Source organism: Ranitomeya variabilis, chromosome 7 (genome assembly GCF_051348905.1).
Source record: "Ranitomeya variabilis isolate aRanVar5 chromosome 7, aRanVar5.hap1, whole genome shotgun sequence".
NCBI lineage: Eukaryota > Metazoa > Chordata > Amphibia > Anura > Dendrobatidae > Ranitomeya > Ranitomeya variabilis.
In genome coordinates, this window is record NC_135238.1 from 220,288,230 (window position 1) to 220,307,739 (window position 19,510).

The 19,510-nt window shown below is 41.9% G+C and overlaps 1 protein-coding gene and 1 long non-coding RNA gene across 2 annotated transcripts in view; one reads left to right on the forward strand and one right to left on the reverse strand.

Annotated features, from left to right (window-relative positions):
* Positions 1 to 2,926, reverse strand: part of TNFAIP6 (TNF alpha induced protein 6) — a 32,858-nt gene extending 29,932 nt beyond the window's left edge. Inside the window, exon 1 of the mRNA XM_077272985.1 lies at positions 2,734 to 2,926. Coding sequence (XP_077129100.1) covers positions 2,734 to 2,833 — 100 coding nt within the window. The 5' untranslated portion in view covers positions 2,834 to 2,926. The remainder of the gene's footprint in view (positions 1 to 2,733) is intronic.
* The window catches only part of LOC143784565 (uncharacterized), a 53,674-nt gene extending 35,203 nt beyond the window's left edge, over positions 1 to 18,471 (forward strand). Inside the window, exon 7 of the long non-coding RNA XR_013217815.1 lies at positions 18,105 to 18,471. This is a non-coding gene — a long non-coding RNA (uncharacterized LOC143784565). The remainder of the gene's footprint in view (positions 1 to 18,104) is intronic.
* Positions 18,472 to 19,510: the final 1,039 nt, after the last annotated feature.

The following is a 19,510-nucleotide window of genomic DNA, read 5'->3' on the forward strand; positions in this document are numbered from 1 at the left end:
TTCAAGGCAGAAACATTACTGTGTCCAACAGTTATTAGATATATGAAACTGAAATAGCTGTTGCAAAAAAAACAATTTTTATAAAACATTAAGCTTAAGATGAATAGGGGTGCCCAAACTTTTTCATATAACTGTATATATATATATATATATATATATATAAATATATATATATATATATATATATATATATATTTTTTATATATATATATATATATATATATATATATATATATATATATATATATACACACACTGTATATACACACGGTATATATAACTGTATTAGTTACTTGTAGACACCCGAACCAACACTCAACCGGGAGAATGAAACAGTGATGAACAATAGAGGTTATTAATCTTGCCTTCCTCAATTGGGTTATGACCTCTCTGACAAAGCAGCATAGCGAAACGTGTGTCCAAGTGTTAATGAGGGGGGAGCAGGCCACATTATGTGACTTGGTTAATATGAATTGTTGATCCAGTTGATTCATTTTACTTCAGCTACTTTGAATTGTTCCACATTGTTAGAATACTTAGTATACCTGCAACACGTGTCACTTTATAGGAAAGTATAATATCTGATAGACCAAAAATTAGTATTTAACAAAAAGTATAAGCAAAAAAACTAATATATACAAATATCTTTATTGAATCAAATAATATAGGACTAAAAACGACACAACACCCAAACCCCTCTTAGTGGGAGTGGGTCAATTTAAGACTGGCCCGATAATACAAGGGCAATATATGGGAGCACAGCATTAGATTCTAGGTTCTACGTGTCCCTAAAGTGCTCCCTGCCTGTCTGCGGAGGTTGGCACCCTCTTGGACGCAATGTGGCGCCCCCGCTCCTCGACGGCTAGCCCTAAAGAGCCCTATGTATCCCTCAAGTGATATGGAGATACCATACTCTGTAAATATCCTAAAAACACCACACATTAGGGCCCAAAAATTATATTATAAACAAATCGATGCCAGATAGAGATTCATCCACTTTGCGATCAAGAGGGTGCCAACCTCCGCTGGTAGGCAGGGTGGTCTTGAATAGGGATTTTTGAGGGCGTTTTAGTCACTAGAGTAGGTCCAGCACACAAGCTAAAAAATACTCTGAGGTTAAACTAAAACTCCCTCAGTTGTACACTTTGGTGAATCTCTATCTGGCATCGATTTGTTTATAATATAATTTTTGGGCCCTAATGTGTGGTGTTTTTAGGATATTTACAGAGTATGGTATCTCCATATCACTTGAGGGATACATAGGGCTCTTTAGGGCTAGCCGTCGAGGAGCGGGGGCGCCACATTGCGTCCAAGAGGGTGCCAACCTCCGCAGACAGGCAGGGAGCACTTTAGGGACACGTAGAACCTAGAATCTAATGCTGTGCTCCCATATATTGCCCTTGTATTATCGGGCCAGTCTTAAATTGACCCACTCCCACTAAGAGGGGTTTGGGTGTTGTGTCGTTTTTAGTCCTATATTATTTGATTCAATAAAGATATTTGTATATATTAGTTTTTTTGCTTATACTACGTGTCACTTTATACCTTATAGTATACTTTTTAGTCAGTGGTTCATTATTAGTTTTCAGCCAAATCTATTTTCCTATTTATTTTCTGGACATTAAATTATCAATTCTGGTAATTATTTTTATTTATTACCCGATTCTTCTATCACTGAGATGTTGTGGAATATTTAATCATGGAGACATTATCAAATTAACTACTAGTGTTCATGAAATATTTATTTCTATTTAATTAATCATGGAGTCTTTGTGTGGTCTCTGTACCCCTCTACCTCTACCTTATGATCTTTTATTGTTATTCAGAGTAGAGTTTACTAGATGTTTACTAGAAGTTGTCATCCTACGTGAAACCTGTACTTCATGGGGTTCATGTCATGTCTATAGGGAGTGCACACTATGTTAATAAACAACATAACGTATGATCACTTCAGAATTTTTTTTTTTTTTACATATAATAAGAAACCCCAAAACTACATTTTAATATTCTAACTTTGAAAGGACATGTTATCAATTACATAATATATGACATGTAACATACAAAAAGATGAAAAAGGAAGCAGATAACATTTAAAAAAATATTCAGCTTTCTTCTTTAAAAAAATCAAGATAAAGAAACCCTTATAAAATAAAAAAATGGAAAAATCTCAAAAAGAGTCATTAATATAAATATTAAAAAATGATCATTGCGAGAAAGTATTATATATGATGCTGGACAAAAAGAAAGAAATTAAACAAAAGGAAACCGTATAGTGCGACAATTCTTTAAATATTTAGTTCCTGGAAGACTTTGCAAACCAGTAATTCACATCAAAGCCAAATACATAAGGGTTTCATTGCTATGCATGGTTGAAGGACTGTAATGAACGCTTTAAGATATGAAAAAAAAATGTATTTTTTAATATATTTTTTATCTTTTATCTGGCATAGATAATGTGTAGATATTGGATTGTTGTATGACCAGCGGTCCAAGCATGTGTTTGGAAAGAAGTACCTAATGGTATAGAACCCAACAATATTGTAAGATATCTACATAGGAAATCCAATGTTAGTTTCTTACCTTATTCTGGGACTTGTAGTTCCCCCGACACCTACAATGCATTTATCTGTGCGCATTCTGAGACTTGTAGTTCCATAACGCCCGGAGATACTCCCCTTTCTCCTGCCTGTACGGCTGCAGATGTTTTCAGATTACATTGAATTAATCGCTTACCTAGCCAGATGGAGTTGTGGAGTATTCCGTTCTTGAATCCCCATCCAAAAGCTTCATCCAAGTGCAAAGCAATGAGAAAGAGGAAAATGATTTTTTTCATGTTTCAGCAATTTAAAAGGATTTCTTCCAAGGAAACTAGCTACTCTCGCATCTGACAGAGCCCCTTCTGGAACATCTGGTCACCAGATCTTATAAAGCTTTTTTTTTCCTGCCTACTGTGAGTATAGTGAGCTTGGTCCAATTAAAGAAGCAGCTGTACTGTTTCACAATTAGAATGACGTCAGACTAAATAAGCACAAGAGGACGATGATGCTGATACTATACCTAATCGAATGACTTACCATATGGTTATGACTAGTTACTGTCTGCGGGGTGGGGGGGGACATCGAACTTTACTGTAATATGTTTCAGCAGCAATTAGCCTTCTTGTCTTAGATAACATGGGTTATATAGATTGCGTATGACACCTATAGTCTGCAGACATTACTGGCATGATATAGGACATGGGACGGGGCTAACCTCAGCTTATTGTTATATCCAATCCTCCAAGAGACAGGGTTAGACTATGCTGACACTGCATTTTAGGAGTTAAAAGTTTCTTCTTAAGGAGAGCTGGCAAATAGCCCCTTCAAAAAGAAGTATAGCAGGATCTCTAGTGTTACCTACTGGAGGTAGCAATTCCAGAAGTCAATATTGACTCCTCCAAGTGTCTTGGAATATAAAGTCAAACCAGAAATCTCAAAAAAGGTAACGATCACCATTTGGAGACAACTGTTTCAGGGTTCTTTCGTCCTCATCAGTGCAAAGTATGAGAGTGGTTGGATGGGTGAGAGGCGTTAGATGGAGGTCTAGGGGGTAGAGTTTCTCCTTGAGTAGAATGCCAAGCTGGTGTTTGGAGACTTATAGACCAGGCAAGGCTTCCTGGGAAAAGGGTCTTGAAATGGGCTTTTGACAAAGATGCTGAACATGACTACAGAAACGAGTGAATGGCCACAGACAAAAACATGTAAAAGGTATAGATTTTATTAATACATACAATTAAAATATGTTAAAATGGTGGGGAGCAATACACAGAAAAATAAGAAAGTTCAAGACAAACATATACATAAGATGTATATGTGGGATTGGCTAATGGCTATGTTCTCATTACATTATTTACATACAAAATGATGCATATATCTATCAAATAGACCAATCTACTATATAATTGTCTAAGGGTCACTTCCGTCTGTCCTTCTGTCTATAACGGTTATTCGTTCGCTGATTGGTCTCGCCAGCTGCCTGTCATGGCTGCCGCGACCAATCAGGGACGTGCACAGTCCTGAAGAAAATGGCCGCTCCTTACTCCCCGCATTCACTGCCCGGCGCCCGCATACTCCCCTCCGCTCACCGCTCACACAGAGTTAATGCCGGCAGTAACGTACTGCGTTATGCCGTGGGTAACGCACTCCGTTACCGCTGCTATTAACCCTGTGTGACCAAGTTTTTTTACTATTGACGCAGCCTATGCAGCGCCAATAGTAAAAACATCTAATATTAAAAATAATAATAAAAAAAACGATTATATACTCACCTACGCCGCCTTTCCCGCTCCTGGCGATGCAACCGGCACGTTCCGGTGGCACAGATGGCCTGGCAGAAGGACCTGCCATGACGTCACGGTCATGTGACCGCGACATCATCACAAGGCCTGCGCGGAAAGGACCTGCCGTGACATCACGGTCATGTGACCGCTACACGGTCATGTGACCGCGACGTCATGACAGGTCCTGCACGACAAGGACCTGCCGTGACGTCACGGTCATGTGACCACGTCACGGTCACGTGACCGCGACGTCATCACACCCTGGGACCGGAAGATGCCGCCTGCACCCCACACAGGCGACAGAGCTACAACGCACCTGCGGAAGGTGAGTATATGTTTATTTTTTTAACCTGTGTCATACGTGGATGGGCAATATGCTACATAGCTGGGCAATATACTACCTGTGTCATACGTGGCTGGGCAATATACTACATAGCTGGGCAATATACTACATGGGCTGTGCAATATACTACGTGGCTCTGTGCTGTATACTACGTCACTGAGCAATATACTACATCACTGGGCAATATACTACGTCACTGGGCAATATACTACGTAACTGGGCAATATACTATGTGGCTCTGCTGTATACTACGTGGCTGGGCAATATGCAATGTAACTGGGCAATATACAATGTAACTAGGCAATATACTACGTGGCTGGGCAATATACTACGTCACTGGGCAATATACTATGTCACTGTGCAATATACTACGTGGCTGGGCAATATACTACGTGGCTGGGCAATATACTACGTGGACATACATATTCTAGAATACCCGATGCGTTAGAATCGGGCAACCATCTAGTAAATGTATAAATACTTAAATAGATACCCTGCATATACATATTACAAAAGCAGCATACCATAAAAGACAAAGATAGCATGTGATACAGGACACCAGGACTCCGACGTACGTTTTGCCCTTGGCTTTCTCAAGGAGTCAAAAAAATAGTGAACAGTGTCTCTCCAGCCACCTACTGGATGTAGCAATCCAGGAAATCAATATTGACTGTTAGAAGTGCCTTGTGACATAAAGTCAAACCAGAAACTTTCCAAATTAACTCTATTTGTTGACAGTTGTATCAGGGTTTTTGCCTCCTCATCAATGCAAAGTAGGAGGGTGCTTGGATGGGTGATATGCTTTTGATAGAGGCCTTGGAGGTAGAGTTTCTCCTTAAGTAGAAAGCAAAGCTGGTGTGGGGGGGATTTATAGACCAGGCAATGCTCCCTGGGGAAAGGGTCTTGAAATGGTATCTTTACAGAGATAGAGAACAGGGTCTCTACAGCCACCGACAGGAGGCAGCAATCCCGGAAATCATTATTGACCCTTTGAAGAGCCTTGGAATATAAAGTCAAAGCAGAAACTTTTCAAAAAGAACTATATTTTAAGACAGCCTCTTGCAAAAAGAATGAGAATAGGGTTACTGTTGCCACCTACTGGAGGTAGCAGTCCTGGTTAGTCAGTATTAACTCTTTAAAGAGCTTTGTCAAATGACTTTTAAAGCCAAACCAGAAACTTCTCCAAAAAGTAAAGATCACCATTTGCAGACGGCTGTTTCAGGGTACTTGCAGAACAAAGTAGGAGATTGGTTGGTGAGGTGAAAGAACTTTGATGCAGGTCTTGGGGGTAAAGATACTCTTTGAGGAGGATGCCAAGTTGGTGTAGAGAGACTTGTAGACCAAGCAATGCTTCCTCAGAAAAGAATCTTGAAGTAACAATCCTGGAAGTCAATATTGACCCTTTAACGAACCTTTCAACTTGACTTGGTATATAAAGCCAAACCGGAAACTTCACCATAAGGTAAAGCTCTTCATTTGCAGACAGCTGTTTTAGGGTTCTCGCCTCCTCATTATTGCAAAGTAGGAGACCAGTTAGCTGGGTGGAAAGGCTTTGATGGAGGGTGCCAAGCTGGCATAGGGGGACCTATAGACCAGGCATTGCTCCCAGGAAAAAAAAAAAAAAGTATGAAGGTATGCAGATACTTTTACCTTTTCAAAGAAAAGGAAAAAAGGGGAATCTAGTGACACTCGTGGAAGGTAGCAACCCAGGAAGTGAACATTTACGCCTAAAAAGCCCCACCACAAAACTTGCAGAGACAGTAACTTCTGAAAAAGGAAAAGTCATCCAGGGGAAGATGTATGAAACTGTCTAAAAGGAGAAAAACGGTCTTTGTTGCCTTTACCAACCAACCAGAGTAGTTTTGATTTCTCATTGTGCTCCTGAAAAATGACTCTTCTCTGTGATTGGTCGTTATGGGTATCACAGGCCACTTTTCTTTTTTACAGTTTTATAAATGTTCCCCAATGTACGTTATATTAGAAAAATTGCAGAACTTTTTATTGTACAATGATTAAACTGGATATACTGTACTTCAATCATTTTACCACTAGGTAAATTCCTGAGGCACACCCAAGTGTTAAATCCCATGCCGAATTACCTCATGATATTCATATTCACACTTTCTGAAATAATTGTGAGGTTTCAGCATTTTCCTCGCATTTCGTAAAACCCTCTGACACTTCATGGCGACCTCATACAGACAGGTCATTACTATATTTGTCTTAGAAGAGACACAGAGGCGAAGAAAGTGAAGTTGTCGTTCATTCATCAAATTTATTACAGGGGACATAGCCTGTTAAGTGATCAAAAATGACACGTTTTCTAGTTGAAACCGATTCAGGAAATGCTCTTTCCATCGGAAGTTTTTGAAGGATTTTTTTGTTTTCAGAAACGGTTGTGAAGGGTTGTAGAGGAGTTGTTTTGTCTTCTGATTGGACAGTACCTAGTTTGGAGCAATTTCCATCGGGATCCACTTCAAGTAAGTCACATGCATTTTCTTTTCTCCCACCAGGTGTTTTTCAAAACCTAAAGTGGAAAAAAGAAATTCAGCTTTTTCAGATGGATTCTGCCTTAAAAAATGGTGAAAAGTATTAAGACAGAAACATCAAAACAACTTGCTGTGCACATTTTCAGCCTTTTTGAATTTCAGACTTCCAAAGCTATGAAGTGGCTAAAATAAGTGACCTGACCATTCCTCGGATATGTGCACATGATCTCTTATTTAGGTGGAATCCACCTGAAAAAAACGCTGCAAACGCGCCCAATAAAATGTACATAATGTCAAAACGACGTTCCTGTGCACATGTTCCACATTATGTCTTAATAGTATAGAGTAAAAGCTGCCACTGATGGAGTTGCTGCAAGAATGATGGGAAAGATGTTGGCGAAGCCGCCTAAGAGCAGCAGTATCTTCCTGAAGTGGCTTTGCCTGGGGAGACTCTGCGGCTGCACTGGCATCCAAATAACGCCGTGTGCACATACCCTACAGTTGGAAGCTTCTTACAAGTTTATATATACAGTTCTGGAAAAAACCTGCCAGGGCCATAGCCATTGCAACAATGATCCATAGGAGCAACCAAAGAAAACACTTCAGGAAAAACAGTCTGGAATCTTCCTGAAGAGTCTTCTTGGAAAACTTGACAGGTTCACCTGCGTTAATAAATGCATGTAGAGTAGCTGCGGAGACACCATCACGTGTTTCTCAACGCAAGCAGTGAATAGCCAGGCCTTTCCCCGGGAAGGAACAACCACGGGAAGGGCAGCATCCAATAAAGGAAAACATCCAATACAGGAAAACCACCTATGCCAAGCATGGTATCCATCCACAGACAGCTGTTTCGGGGTTTTTGCCCCTCATCAGTGTGGAGTAGGAATCTGGCTACTAGGAGCAGTGCCTAGTAAAAAGGCTGTAAAGGCACAGATGATTGGCCTCGGGGAGACCAAAACATCCAACACCGCGGAGACACCACGTGTTTCTCAACGCAGTGATTCCAGAACACTGCCCCCATCCCTTATGGGAAATATGCAAATGCATGTAGAGTAGCTGCGGAGACACCATCATGTGTTTCTCAACGCAAGCAGTGAATAGCCAGGCCTTTCCCCGGGAAGGAACAACCACGGGAAGGGCAGCATCCAATAAAGGAAAACATCCAATACAGGAAAACCACCTATACCAAGCATGGTATCCATCCACAGACAGCTGTTTCGGGGTTTTTGCCCCTCATCAGTGTGGAGTAGGAATCTGGCTACTAGGAGCAGTGCCTAGTAAAAAGGCTGTAAAGGCACAGATGATTGGCCTCGGGGAGACCAAAACATCCAACACCGCGGAGACACCACGTGTTTCTCAACGCAGTGATTCCAGAACACTGCCCCCATCCCTTATGGGAAATATGCAAATGCATGTAGAGTAGCTGCGGAGACACCATCACGTGTTTCTCAACGCAAGCAGTGAATAGCCAGGCCTTTCCCCGGGAAGGAACAACCACGGGAAGGGCAGCATCCAATAAAGGAAAACATCCAATACAGGAAAACCACCTATGCCAAGCATGGTATCCATCCACAGACAGCTGTTTCGGGGTTTTTGCCCCTCATCAGTGTGGAGTAGGAATCTGGGTACTAGGAGCAGTGCCTAGTAAAAAGGCTGTAAAGGCACAGATGATTGGCCTCGGGGAGACCAAAACATCCAACACTGCGGAGACACCATCATGTCTCCACGGTGTTGGATGTTGGATGATCTGTGCCTTTACACCTGCGTTAATAAGACATGGGGGGCGATTCATCAAGACTGTTGATTCTCTTGCCATTTTTGATGAGGGGGCATGTCAATTAGTCAAGCGAGGATTGTAGTGGTGTGCACCTCTATGTGTGCCTTGCCACAAATCTTACTCCAGAATCTGCTGGAGTAAGATTTGTGGCCTAGCAAACGTTGCCGCTCGTCATGAACTTGACAAGCAGAGGTCACCACTCTCCATTACACACCTGTCCCACAGCAGAACCACACACTTTGTTGGAGCTGTGGCGAGAATGGCGTGGAAAGGCTAGAAGTCACTTTTTTTGCACAAAAAAGTGCAACGTTTCAGAGCTTTTTTTTTTTCACCAGAAAGTAGGCAAAAAATCTTTGATGAATCACCCCAATCAAATGCACTTACCCAAAGACTGAACATGTGAACATCAAAGTAGTTTTACAGTAGAAATGAATAGAAAGAGATGGGTAAAATATCACTGTTTTTGTCTAACACAAAAATGTCAAAAAAGAAAAAATTTTTAAAAATGCCAGAATTGCTTTTGAAAGACTCACAGCATTTACTGTATATGGTACAGTCATGCTATCTTACGTGAGTGTTGATGCATCAGTAATGTGGGGTAGTCATCAGACAGGTGTGGGGACAGTCAGACAAAGAAGTATACTGCAGACTGAATATCCTGTGTATATATAAGTTGAGGGAGGGGTGACGGTTATTTTGTAAGTTTGGCTATTCCAAGAAAAATCCTTCAAATGAAAAACGAGCATGGAAAAAATTGTTAAGCTAAACGAGCACAAATCAGAAACTATAGTAAAAAAAAACCACACACACACAAAAAAAAACAGCAATTCCACCTTTAATTTCTTACTTTTATTTGATCCAAATTTTCTCTTATATTGTAATTAAAACTAAGAAATTGACACATGTGTCTGATTATTTATTGCCGCCTTCTTTCTTATGTCTGGCTTTAAGACAACTAGCTGCAGCAGGAGCCTCCCTCGCTGCTAAATATGTCTCACCCCTTAACTACTGCACTTGTTGTGAAATTGGATTCTGGGCTCCCCCGGTGGCCACTTGTGGAATTGAACTTGTGTGCATCATCCCCTCTGTTCACCTGCTCCTATCAGGATGTGGGAGTCGCTATATAACCTTGCTCCTCTGTCAGTTTCTTGCCGGTCAACAATGTAATCAGAAGCCTTCTGTGCTTGTTCCTGCTACTAGACAACTCCCAGCTAAGTTGGACTTTTGTCCTTGTGTGTTTTTGCATTTTGATCCTGTTCACAGCTGCTGTTTCGTTACTGTGTCTGGAAAGCTCTTGTGATCGGAAATTGCCACTCTGGTGTTATGAGTTAATGCTAGAGTCTTAAAGGAATTTCTGGATGGTGTTTTGATAGGGTTTTCTGCTGACCATGAAAGTGTCCTTTCTGTCTTCCTGCTATCTAGAAAGCGGACCTCGATTTTGCTAAACCTATTTTCATACTACGTTTGTCATTTCATCTAAAATCACCGCCAATATATGTGGGGGCCTCTGTCTGCCTTTTGGGAAAATTTCTCTAGAGGTGAGCCAGGACTGTCTTTTCCTCTGCTAGGATTAGGTAGTTCTCCGGCTGGCGCTGGGCATCTAGGGTTAAAAAACGTAGGCATGCTACCCGGCCACTTCTAGTTGTGCGGCAGGTTTAGTTCATGGTCAGTATAGTTTCCATCTTCCAAGAGCTAGTTCTCATATATGCTGGGCTATGTTCTCTCGCCATTGAGAATCATGACAGTTTGACCGGCCAGAAAAAAGGGTTAAATTACTGGCTGAGAAAGGAGAGAAAAAAGAAGTCTGCTACAATTTTTTTTTTTTTTTTTTCCTCTAGTTCTGAGTGTGCTCTTAATTGAATCACTTGCTAGTCTGCCTATACTGCAGCCTTCCTCTCTTTCTCTCCTTCTAATCCTTGAATGGCTCTGTGTTCACCTGTTTCAAATGGATCTTCAGAGTGTAGCTACAGGTTTGAATAATCTCGCCACAAAGGTACAAAACTTGCAAGATTTTGTTGTTCATGCACCTATGTCTGAGCCTAGAATTCCTTTGCCTGAATTCTTCTCGGGGAATAGATCTCACTTTCAAAATTTTAAAAATAATTGCAAATTGTTTTTGTCCCTGAAGTCTCGCTCTGCCGGAGACCCTGCACAGCAGGTCAGGATTGTAATTTCCTTGCTCCGGGGCGACCCTCAAGACTGGGCTTTTGCATTGGCACCAGGGGATCCTGCGTTGCTCAATGTGGATGCGTTTTTTCTGGCCTTGGGGTTGCTTTATGAGGAACCTCATTTAGAGCTTCAGGCGGAAAAGGCCTTGATGTCCTTGTCTCAGGGGCAAGATGAAGCTGAAATATACTGCCAAAAATTCCGCAAATGGTCTGTGCTTACTCAGTGGAATGAGTGCGCCCTGGCGGCGATTTTCAGAGAAGGTCTCTCTGATGCCATTAAGGATGTTATGGTGGGGTTCCCTGTGCCTGCGAGTCTGAATGAGTCCATGACGATGGCTATTCAGATCGATAGGCGTCTGCGGGAGCGCAAACCTGTGCACCATTTGGCGGTGTCTACTGAGAAAACGCCAGAAAATATGCAATGTGATAGAATTCTGTCCAGAAGCGAGCGGCAGAATTTTAGACGAAAAAATGGGTTGTGCTTCTATTGTGGTGATTCAACTCATGTTATATCAGCATGCTTTAAGCGTACTAAGAAGCCTGACAAGTCTGTTTCAATTAGCACTTTACAGTCTAAGTTTATTCTATCTGTGACCCTGATTTGTTCTTTGTCATCTATTACCGCGGACGCCTATGTCGACTCTGGCGCTGCTTTGAGTCTTATGGATTGGTCCTTTGCCAAACGCTGTGGGTATGATTTGGAGCCACTGGAGGCTCCGATACCTCTGAAAGGGATTGACTCCACCCCATTGGCTAGTAATAAACCACAATACTGGACACAAGTGACTATGCGTGTTAATCCGGATCACCAGGAGGTTATTCGCTTTCTGGTGCTGTATAATCTACATGATGTTTTGGTGCTGGGATTGCCATGGCTGCAATCTCATAACCCAGTCCTCGACTGGAGAGCTATGTCTGTGTTAAGCTGGGGATGTAAAGGAACTCATGGGGACGTACCTTTGGTTTCCATTTCATCATCTATTCCCTCTGAGATTCCTGAATTCTTGTCTGACTTTCGTGACGTTTTTGAAGAACCCAAGGTTGGTTCACTACCTCCGCACCGGGAGTGCGATTGTGCCATAGACTTGATTCCGGGTAGTAAATACCCTAAGGGTCGTTTATTTAATCTGTCTGTGCCTGAACACGCTGCTATGCGAGAATATATAAAGGAGTCCTTGGAAAAGGGACATATTCGTCCTTCGTCATCTCCCTTAGGAGCCGGTTTTTTCTTTGTGTCTAAGAAAGACGGCTCTTTGAGGCCGTGTATTGATTATCGACTTTTGAATAAAATCACGGTTAAATATCAATATCCGTTACCACTGCTTACTGATTTGTTTGCTCGTATAAAGGGGGCCAAGTGGTTCTCTAAGATTGATCTCCGTGGGGCGTATAATTTGGTGCGAATCAAGCAGGGGGATGAGTGGAAAACCGCATTTAATACGCCCGAGGGCCATTTTGAGTATTTGGTGATGCCTTTTGGTCTTTCAAATGCCCCTTCAGTCTTCCAGTCCTTTATGCATGACATTTTCCGCGATTATTTGGATAAATTTATGATTGTGTATCTGGATGATATTCTGATTTTTTCGGATGACTGGGACTCTCATGTCCAGCAGGTCAGGAGGGTTTTTCAGGTTTTGCGGTCTAATTCCTTGTGTGTGAAGGGTTCTAAGTGTGTTTTTGGGGTTCAAAAGATTTCTTTCTTGGGATACATTTTTTCCCCCTCTTCCATCGAGATGGATCCTGTCAAGGTTCAGGCTATTGGTGATTGGACGCAACCCTCTTCTCTTAAGAGTCTTCAGAAATTTTTGGGCTTTGCTAACTTTTATCGTCGATTTATTGCTGGTTTTTCTGATGTTGTAAAATCATTGACTGATTTGACTAAGAAGGGTGCTGATGTTGCTGATTGGTCCCCTGATGCTGTGGAGGCCTTTCGGGAGCTCAAGCGCCGCTTTTCTTCCGCCCCAGTGTTGCGTCAGCCTGATGTTGCTCTTCCTTTTCAGGTTGAGGTCGACGCTTCTGAAATCGGAGCTGGGGCGGTGTTGTCGCAGAGAAGTTCCGACTGCTCCGTGATGAGACCTTGTGCCTTTTTTTCCCGTAAATTTTCGCCCGCCGAGCGGAATTATGATATTGGGAATCGGGAGCTTTTGGCCATGAAGTGGGCTTTTGAGGAGTGGCGTCACTGGCTTGAGGGGGCCAGACATCAGGTGGTGGTATTGACTGACCACAAAAATTTAATTTACCTTGAGTCTGCCAGGCACCTGAATCCTAGACAGGCGCGCTGGTCGTTGTTTTTCTCTCGGTTTAATTTTGTGGTGTCGTACCTACCGGGTTCTAAGAATGTTAAGGCGGATGCCCTTTCTAGGAGTTTTGAGCCTGACTCCCCTGGTAATTCTGAGCCCACAGGTATCCTTAAAGATGGAGTGATATTGTCTGCCGTTTCTCCAGACCTGCGGCGGGCCTTGCAGGAGTTTCAGGCGGATAGACCTGATCGTTGCCCACCTGGTAGACTGTTTGTTCCTGATGATTGGACCAGTAGAGTCATCTCTGAGGTTCATTCTTCTGCGTTGGCAGGTCATCCTGGAATCTTTGGTACCAGGGATTTGGTGGCAAGGTCCTTCTGGTGGCCTTCCCTGTCACGAGATGTGCGAGGCTTTGTGCAGTCTTGTGACGTTTGTGCTCGGGCCAAGCCTTGTTGTTCTCGGGCTAGTGGATTGTTGTTGCCCTTGCCTATCCCGAAGAGGCCTTGGACGCACATCTCGATGGATTTTATTTCGGATCTGCCTGTTTCTCAGAAGATGTCTGTCATCTGGGTGGTGTGTGACCGTTTCTCTAAGATGGTCCATCTGGTTCCCTTGCCTAAGTTGCCTTCTTCTTCCGAGTTGGTTCCTCTGTTTTTTCAAAATGTTGTTCGTTTGCATGGTATTCCTGAGAATATCGTTTCTGACAGAGGGACCCAATTCGTGTCTAGATTTTGGCGGGCATTCTGTGCTAGGATGGGCATAGATTTGTCTTTTTCGTCTGCTTTCCATCCTCAGACTAATGGCCAGACCGAGCGGACTAATCAGACCTTGGAGACATATTTGAGGTGTTTTGTGTCTGCGGATCAGGATGATTGGGTTGCTTTTTTGCCTTTGGCGGAGTTCGCCCTCAATAATCGGGCCAGCTCTGCCACCTTGGTGTCCCCGTTTTTCTGTAATTTGGGGTTTCATCCTCGATTTTCCTCCGGTCAAGTGGAATCTTCGGATTGTCCTGGAGTGGATGCTGTGGTGGAGAGGTTGCATCAGATTTGGGGGCAGGTGGTGGACAATTTGAAGTTGTCCCAGGAGAAGACTCAGCTTTTTGCCAACCGCCGTCGTCGTGTTGGTCCTCGGCTTTGTGTTGGGGACTTGGTGTGGTTGTCTTCTCGTTTTGTCCCTATGAGGGTTTCTTCTCCTAAGTTTAAGCCTCGGTTCATCGGCCCGTACAAGATATTGGAGATTCTTAACCCTGTGTCCTTCCGTTTGGACCTCCCTGCATCCTTTTCGATTCATAATGTTTTTCATCGGTCATTGTTGCGCAGGTATGAGGTACCGGTTGTGCCTTCCGTTGAGCCTCCTGCTCCGGTGTTGGTTGAGGGTGAGTTGGAGTACGTTGTGGAAAAGATCTTAGACTCTCGTGTTTCCAGACGGAGACTCCAGTATCTGGTCAAATGGAAGGGATACGGTCAGGAGGATAATTCTTGGGTCACTGCCTCTGATGTTCATGCCTCCGATCTTGTCCGTGCCTTTCATAGGGCTCATCCTGATCGCCCTGGTGGTTCTGGTGAGGGTTCGGTGCCCCCTCCTTGAGGGGGGGTACTGTTGTGAAATTGGATTCTGGGCTCCCCCGGTGGCCACTTGTGGAATTGAACTTGTGTGCATCATCCCCTCTGTTCACCTGCTCCTATCAGGATGTGGGAGTCGCTATATAACCTTGCTCCTCTGTCAGTTTCTTGCCGGTCAACAATGTAATCAGAAGCCTTCTGTGCTTGTTCCTGCTACTAGACAACTCCCAGCTAAGTTGGACTTTTGTCCTTGTGTGTTTTTGCATTTTGTTCCTGTTCACAGCTGCTGTTTCGTTACTGTGTCTGGAAAGCTCTTGTGATCGGAAATTGCCACTCTGGTGTTATGAGTTAATGCTAGAGTCTTAAAGGAATTTCTGGATGGTGTTTTGATAGGGTTTTCTGCTGACCATGAAAGTGTCCTTTCTGTCTTCCTGCTATCTAGAAAGCGGACCTCGATTTTGCTAAACCTATTTTCATACTACGTTTGTCATTTCATCTAAAATCACCGCCAATATATGTGGGGGCCTCTGTCTGCCTTTTGGGAAAATTTCTCTAGAGGTGAGCCAGGACTGTCTTTTCCTCTGCTAGGATTAGGTAGTTCTCCGGCTGGCGCTGGGCATCTAGGGTTAAAAAACGTAGGCATGCTACCCGGCCACTTCTAGTTGTGCGGCAGGTTTAGTTCATGGTCAGTATAGTTTCCATCTTCCAAGAGCTAGTTCTCATATATGCTGGGCTATGTTCTCTCGCCATTGAGAATCATGACATGCACTACTCTCTCCATGCCCAAAACTGAGAATATTAGAGGGAAATAATTACAGTATTATCAGGAACTTGCAAAAATCCTGCAGTTTGACCAATACTTGGATCCAGGTTTGCCTCTTTGTACTTTTTTATCATTCACTTCTAGGTTTACTGTTCATTTACATGTTGCTCAGGATCTCAGATGAGAGTGTGTGCCTTTGTCGTACGCTAGTTTTAGATTTCCACATTTACTCCTTATCCTCCCTTTGGTGCCTTTATCTTCATCTTTGTTATGTCTCTTCACAATGTATGTATCGTATATTATTTTATATAATCAGAGAAAAGTTAAAAGACTAAAAAAATATTTAAAAATGTTTGTGTCACTTCCATGAGGCTAAATTTCACAATATTAAGTGGTAGAATGTTTTGAATCGTGTTTCCGCCACGTGATGAATTGTCACGATATTTGACATAGCAATTAACAAATTATCTACTTGACACCTTTAGGTTTTCAACTAGATTGAAAATTAACTTAAACAACATGGTCAAAATGCGTTGACACCCTTCACTCCCATGTGTGCTTGTTAAACATGTCATTGAAGAACTATGGTGGATACTAGGAGTTAACAGTATGAGAGCCATGAGTCTTCTGGGAAGGCTTCTCCATAAATTTTAGAACATGGCCACAAGCCATTAGTGAGTTTGGCCATTGACATAGGATTTAAGTCCTGGTTCGCAGCTGACATACCAAAGCTGTTTAGTGAAGTTACATCAAGGCTTTGTGCAGTATAGTCCTTCCAAACAAACTCCGTAAACTATTGTTTTCTGGATCTTGGACCAGAAACTTGTCTCCCAGAACTGTTCCCACCAAGTTGGAAGCTCATAATTCTCTGTAACGTAATTGTAATAAAGTGACCCAAATCGAGATAAAAAAAAACCCCAGACCATTATTCCACTTTACCCCCACAGGTGATAATACCCAGATTTCATTGGGACATACTCTGACATCCACCAGAAACATATAAGCACATTAGAGCCAGTTGGAAGCAATTTACTAGCATACAAGTCCTTCATTAAAAAAATCCAACTGCCATCTCATATGCAAAACAGGTCTATTCTCATGAAATAATATATTCACACATACTACTTTGACATGTTTTGCTACTGCATTTTATTTTCTGAAAAATGCATAAAAATATTGGACCACAGAATGAAGAAACAATAGATAGATCATGGAACAAAAAGTGGAAGTGCCTTCTTGCTGTTAGGCTTTTTGGTGGGATGTTTCTTGCCAAAGGTTCCATTTTCCCACCTAAATTGGGCAGTTTGGGAGCTGGGATTGTGACCATCAGTGATTGGGTCAAGTTGCTGATCTTTGGAATGTCAATGCTGGGTAAGATTTTGTCAGGAATCGAACCCAGCAGTTCTTGTGCACCAGGCGGCAGCTCTTTCCTCTGAGCTATTCAGCTCGCTAGACAGTTCCTTGCTAACCAAGAAACTAGTGCCTGTGTTGTTCCTGATTGGCTCAGACCTGTGATCTCCTGATCACTTAAGCCTGGCAATGCACTTCCTTCCTTGCAAGATTATTGAGCTCCCAGCCTTTAGTCTAGCTTCTTTCCACCTGCAGCTGATCCTCAAGATTATACTGCTGCTACTGTGTACCGACCCTTGGCTATTTCCTGACTATGCAACCTGCTTATCCTCCCAACTATACTGCTGTTCCTGTGTACTGACTCCTGGCTGTTTCCTGACTACGCAACCTGCTTATCCTCCCAACTATACTGCTGCTCCTGTGTACCGACTCCTGACTATTTCCTGACTATGCAACCTGCATATCCTCCCAATTACACTGCTGCTCCTGTGTACCGACTCCTGCTTATTTCCTGACTACGCAACCTGCTTATCCTCCCAATTATACTGCTGCTCCTGTGTACCGACTCCAGGCTGTTTCCTGACTACGCTACCTGCCTGTGCTGCCCCTAGTGGTTGCAATATCACTACTCCAACTCAGGTCAGTCCATAACAGATTTGGGACAGGTGAGTCATCCCGTTGTGGACATCCACTTGTTAGTGTATTTTGATGCCTTAAGTGTACAGGTATATTCACCCAAAAAAACAATTTTATGTGGATTTTGAAGTAGATTCACTTCGAATCATAAAATATAGAAAAAGTAATAAAACCCATATGGAGCTACACAAGAAAACATGAAAGTTACATCAGATATGGGGCCACACCTAGTAGTATGATATTGTGATAAACAACATAGAAAACACACCATGTATAAGTAGGAGTATGACCATGGTATATACTGTACTTTAGGATATATATTTTCATCCAATAAAAATAGAGTTATATTTATTAGTAGTGGTTATTCGTTATTTTTTGTTAATGTTATTTTCATCAACATGTATCAATATTCGGTATCCTTTATTCCAATAAATTCATGTTACATCTAATTTTTCTAGGCAAATGCCTGGATTTTTTTTAATCTTGGAAAGCAGCTGTTCTCCTGGAATAAAGATTCCTCAGAACGTCTCGAGAGCCGTCGTGTTACTGAACTCATCTCCTGGGAATCGGAATAAGGAACCCTTTAATCACGCTCTTGTGTAACTGACAAACAGTTTATGATTATCAAGCAGATGTTACCTGCAGCCGGCGAAACTTCCAGCTCGCTCTGTGTTTGATGTTCAAAGGCTAAAATACTGCTAATTATAAAATTACTTAAACAACAAATAAATCATTTTTACATGTTCTAAAAGATATATTTGTTGTAGAAACAGGAGGGCAGGCGGATTCAGGAAAGAAATACCCCATATGAGCCTTTCTGCCTGGTGCCGATTAGATACGTTTCTCTAAACACAGGAAAAAAGTAAAAAGGATCCAAATACTGTGCGTGTCCTGAGTATCACAAGAAATGTATATTTTTATATTGTTTTAACTTCTTGGAAAGTGTGATTTCCATCATATTTTTGTTACACCGCACTTTCTAATTTATAGCACTTCTCCTTTAGTAATAATTACATTCTGGTTTAATGACTTTACCTCAAACATCTCCCCCTCGAACACGCTGATTTCTTAGTTTGGGGGTCTTTGTAATGGAATGTTTTTAAGGGCTATAAAGAAATACTTTCATAATTCAAGGGAATTTAAAAAATTTGTTTTTTTTTATAAGGAAAATTTGTTTCCATTCATTGCCTTCAAAACTGTGACGAATTGAATGACAAAGTGCATTAGAAATTACACAATAAATTAGTTTTTCAATTTAAGGCCGGCATCAAAAGTTAAAGTGGATTTTGTAAAAATAGTGGAAAAAAAGCTACAGCGCTAAAGTTCTAGTCCTCTTCCTCTCTGAATAGGCAATTTACATATTTAATTTACCAGAGGAGCATGCATGGCTTATAAGTCTCCTCACTCTGACATGCCAGGCTTGGTTTGTCACTTTCCACAAGAAGAAACGTTACCCTTCAGACCCTAATCCAGAGCCTCTCATCTAGCAAAATCAGATCTCACACTTTGCACTGACGGGGGGCAGTACCCCGAAACACAGTGTCTGCAAATTGAGATTCTGCTTTGGCTTTTATCCTAAGTCACGTAAATTTAAATAGATAAAGCAGAGACCTTTCAAAAAGTTAAAGGTTAAAATGAAAAGTAGTGGAAAGTTCTTACGAAACTTTCCTTTAGGGCTGTCCCACATGTCCAGATAATTCCGGTACGGGTCATTCCATATCAAGTGATCCAAATATGAATATTTTTTTTACCTTACGTCTTTAGATTTTTTTTATTTTTTGTTTTTATGAAGTACAACTTTAGTTAATTACAAATTAAAAGTTTAGAATTTTTTTCTTCATCAGTTAATTTTTTACAGATTTTT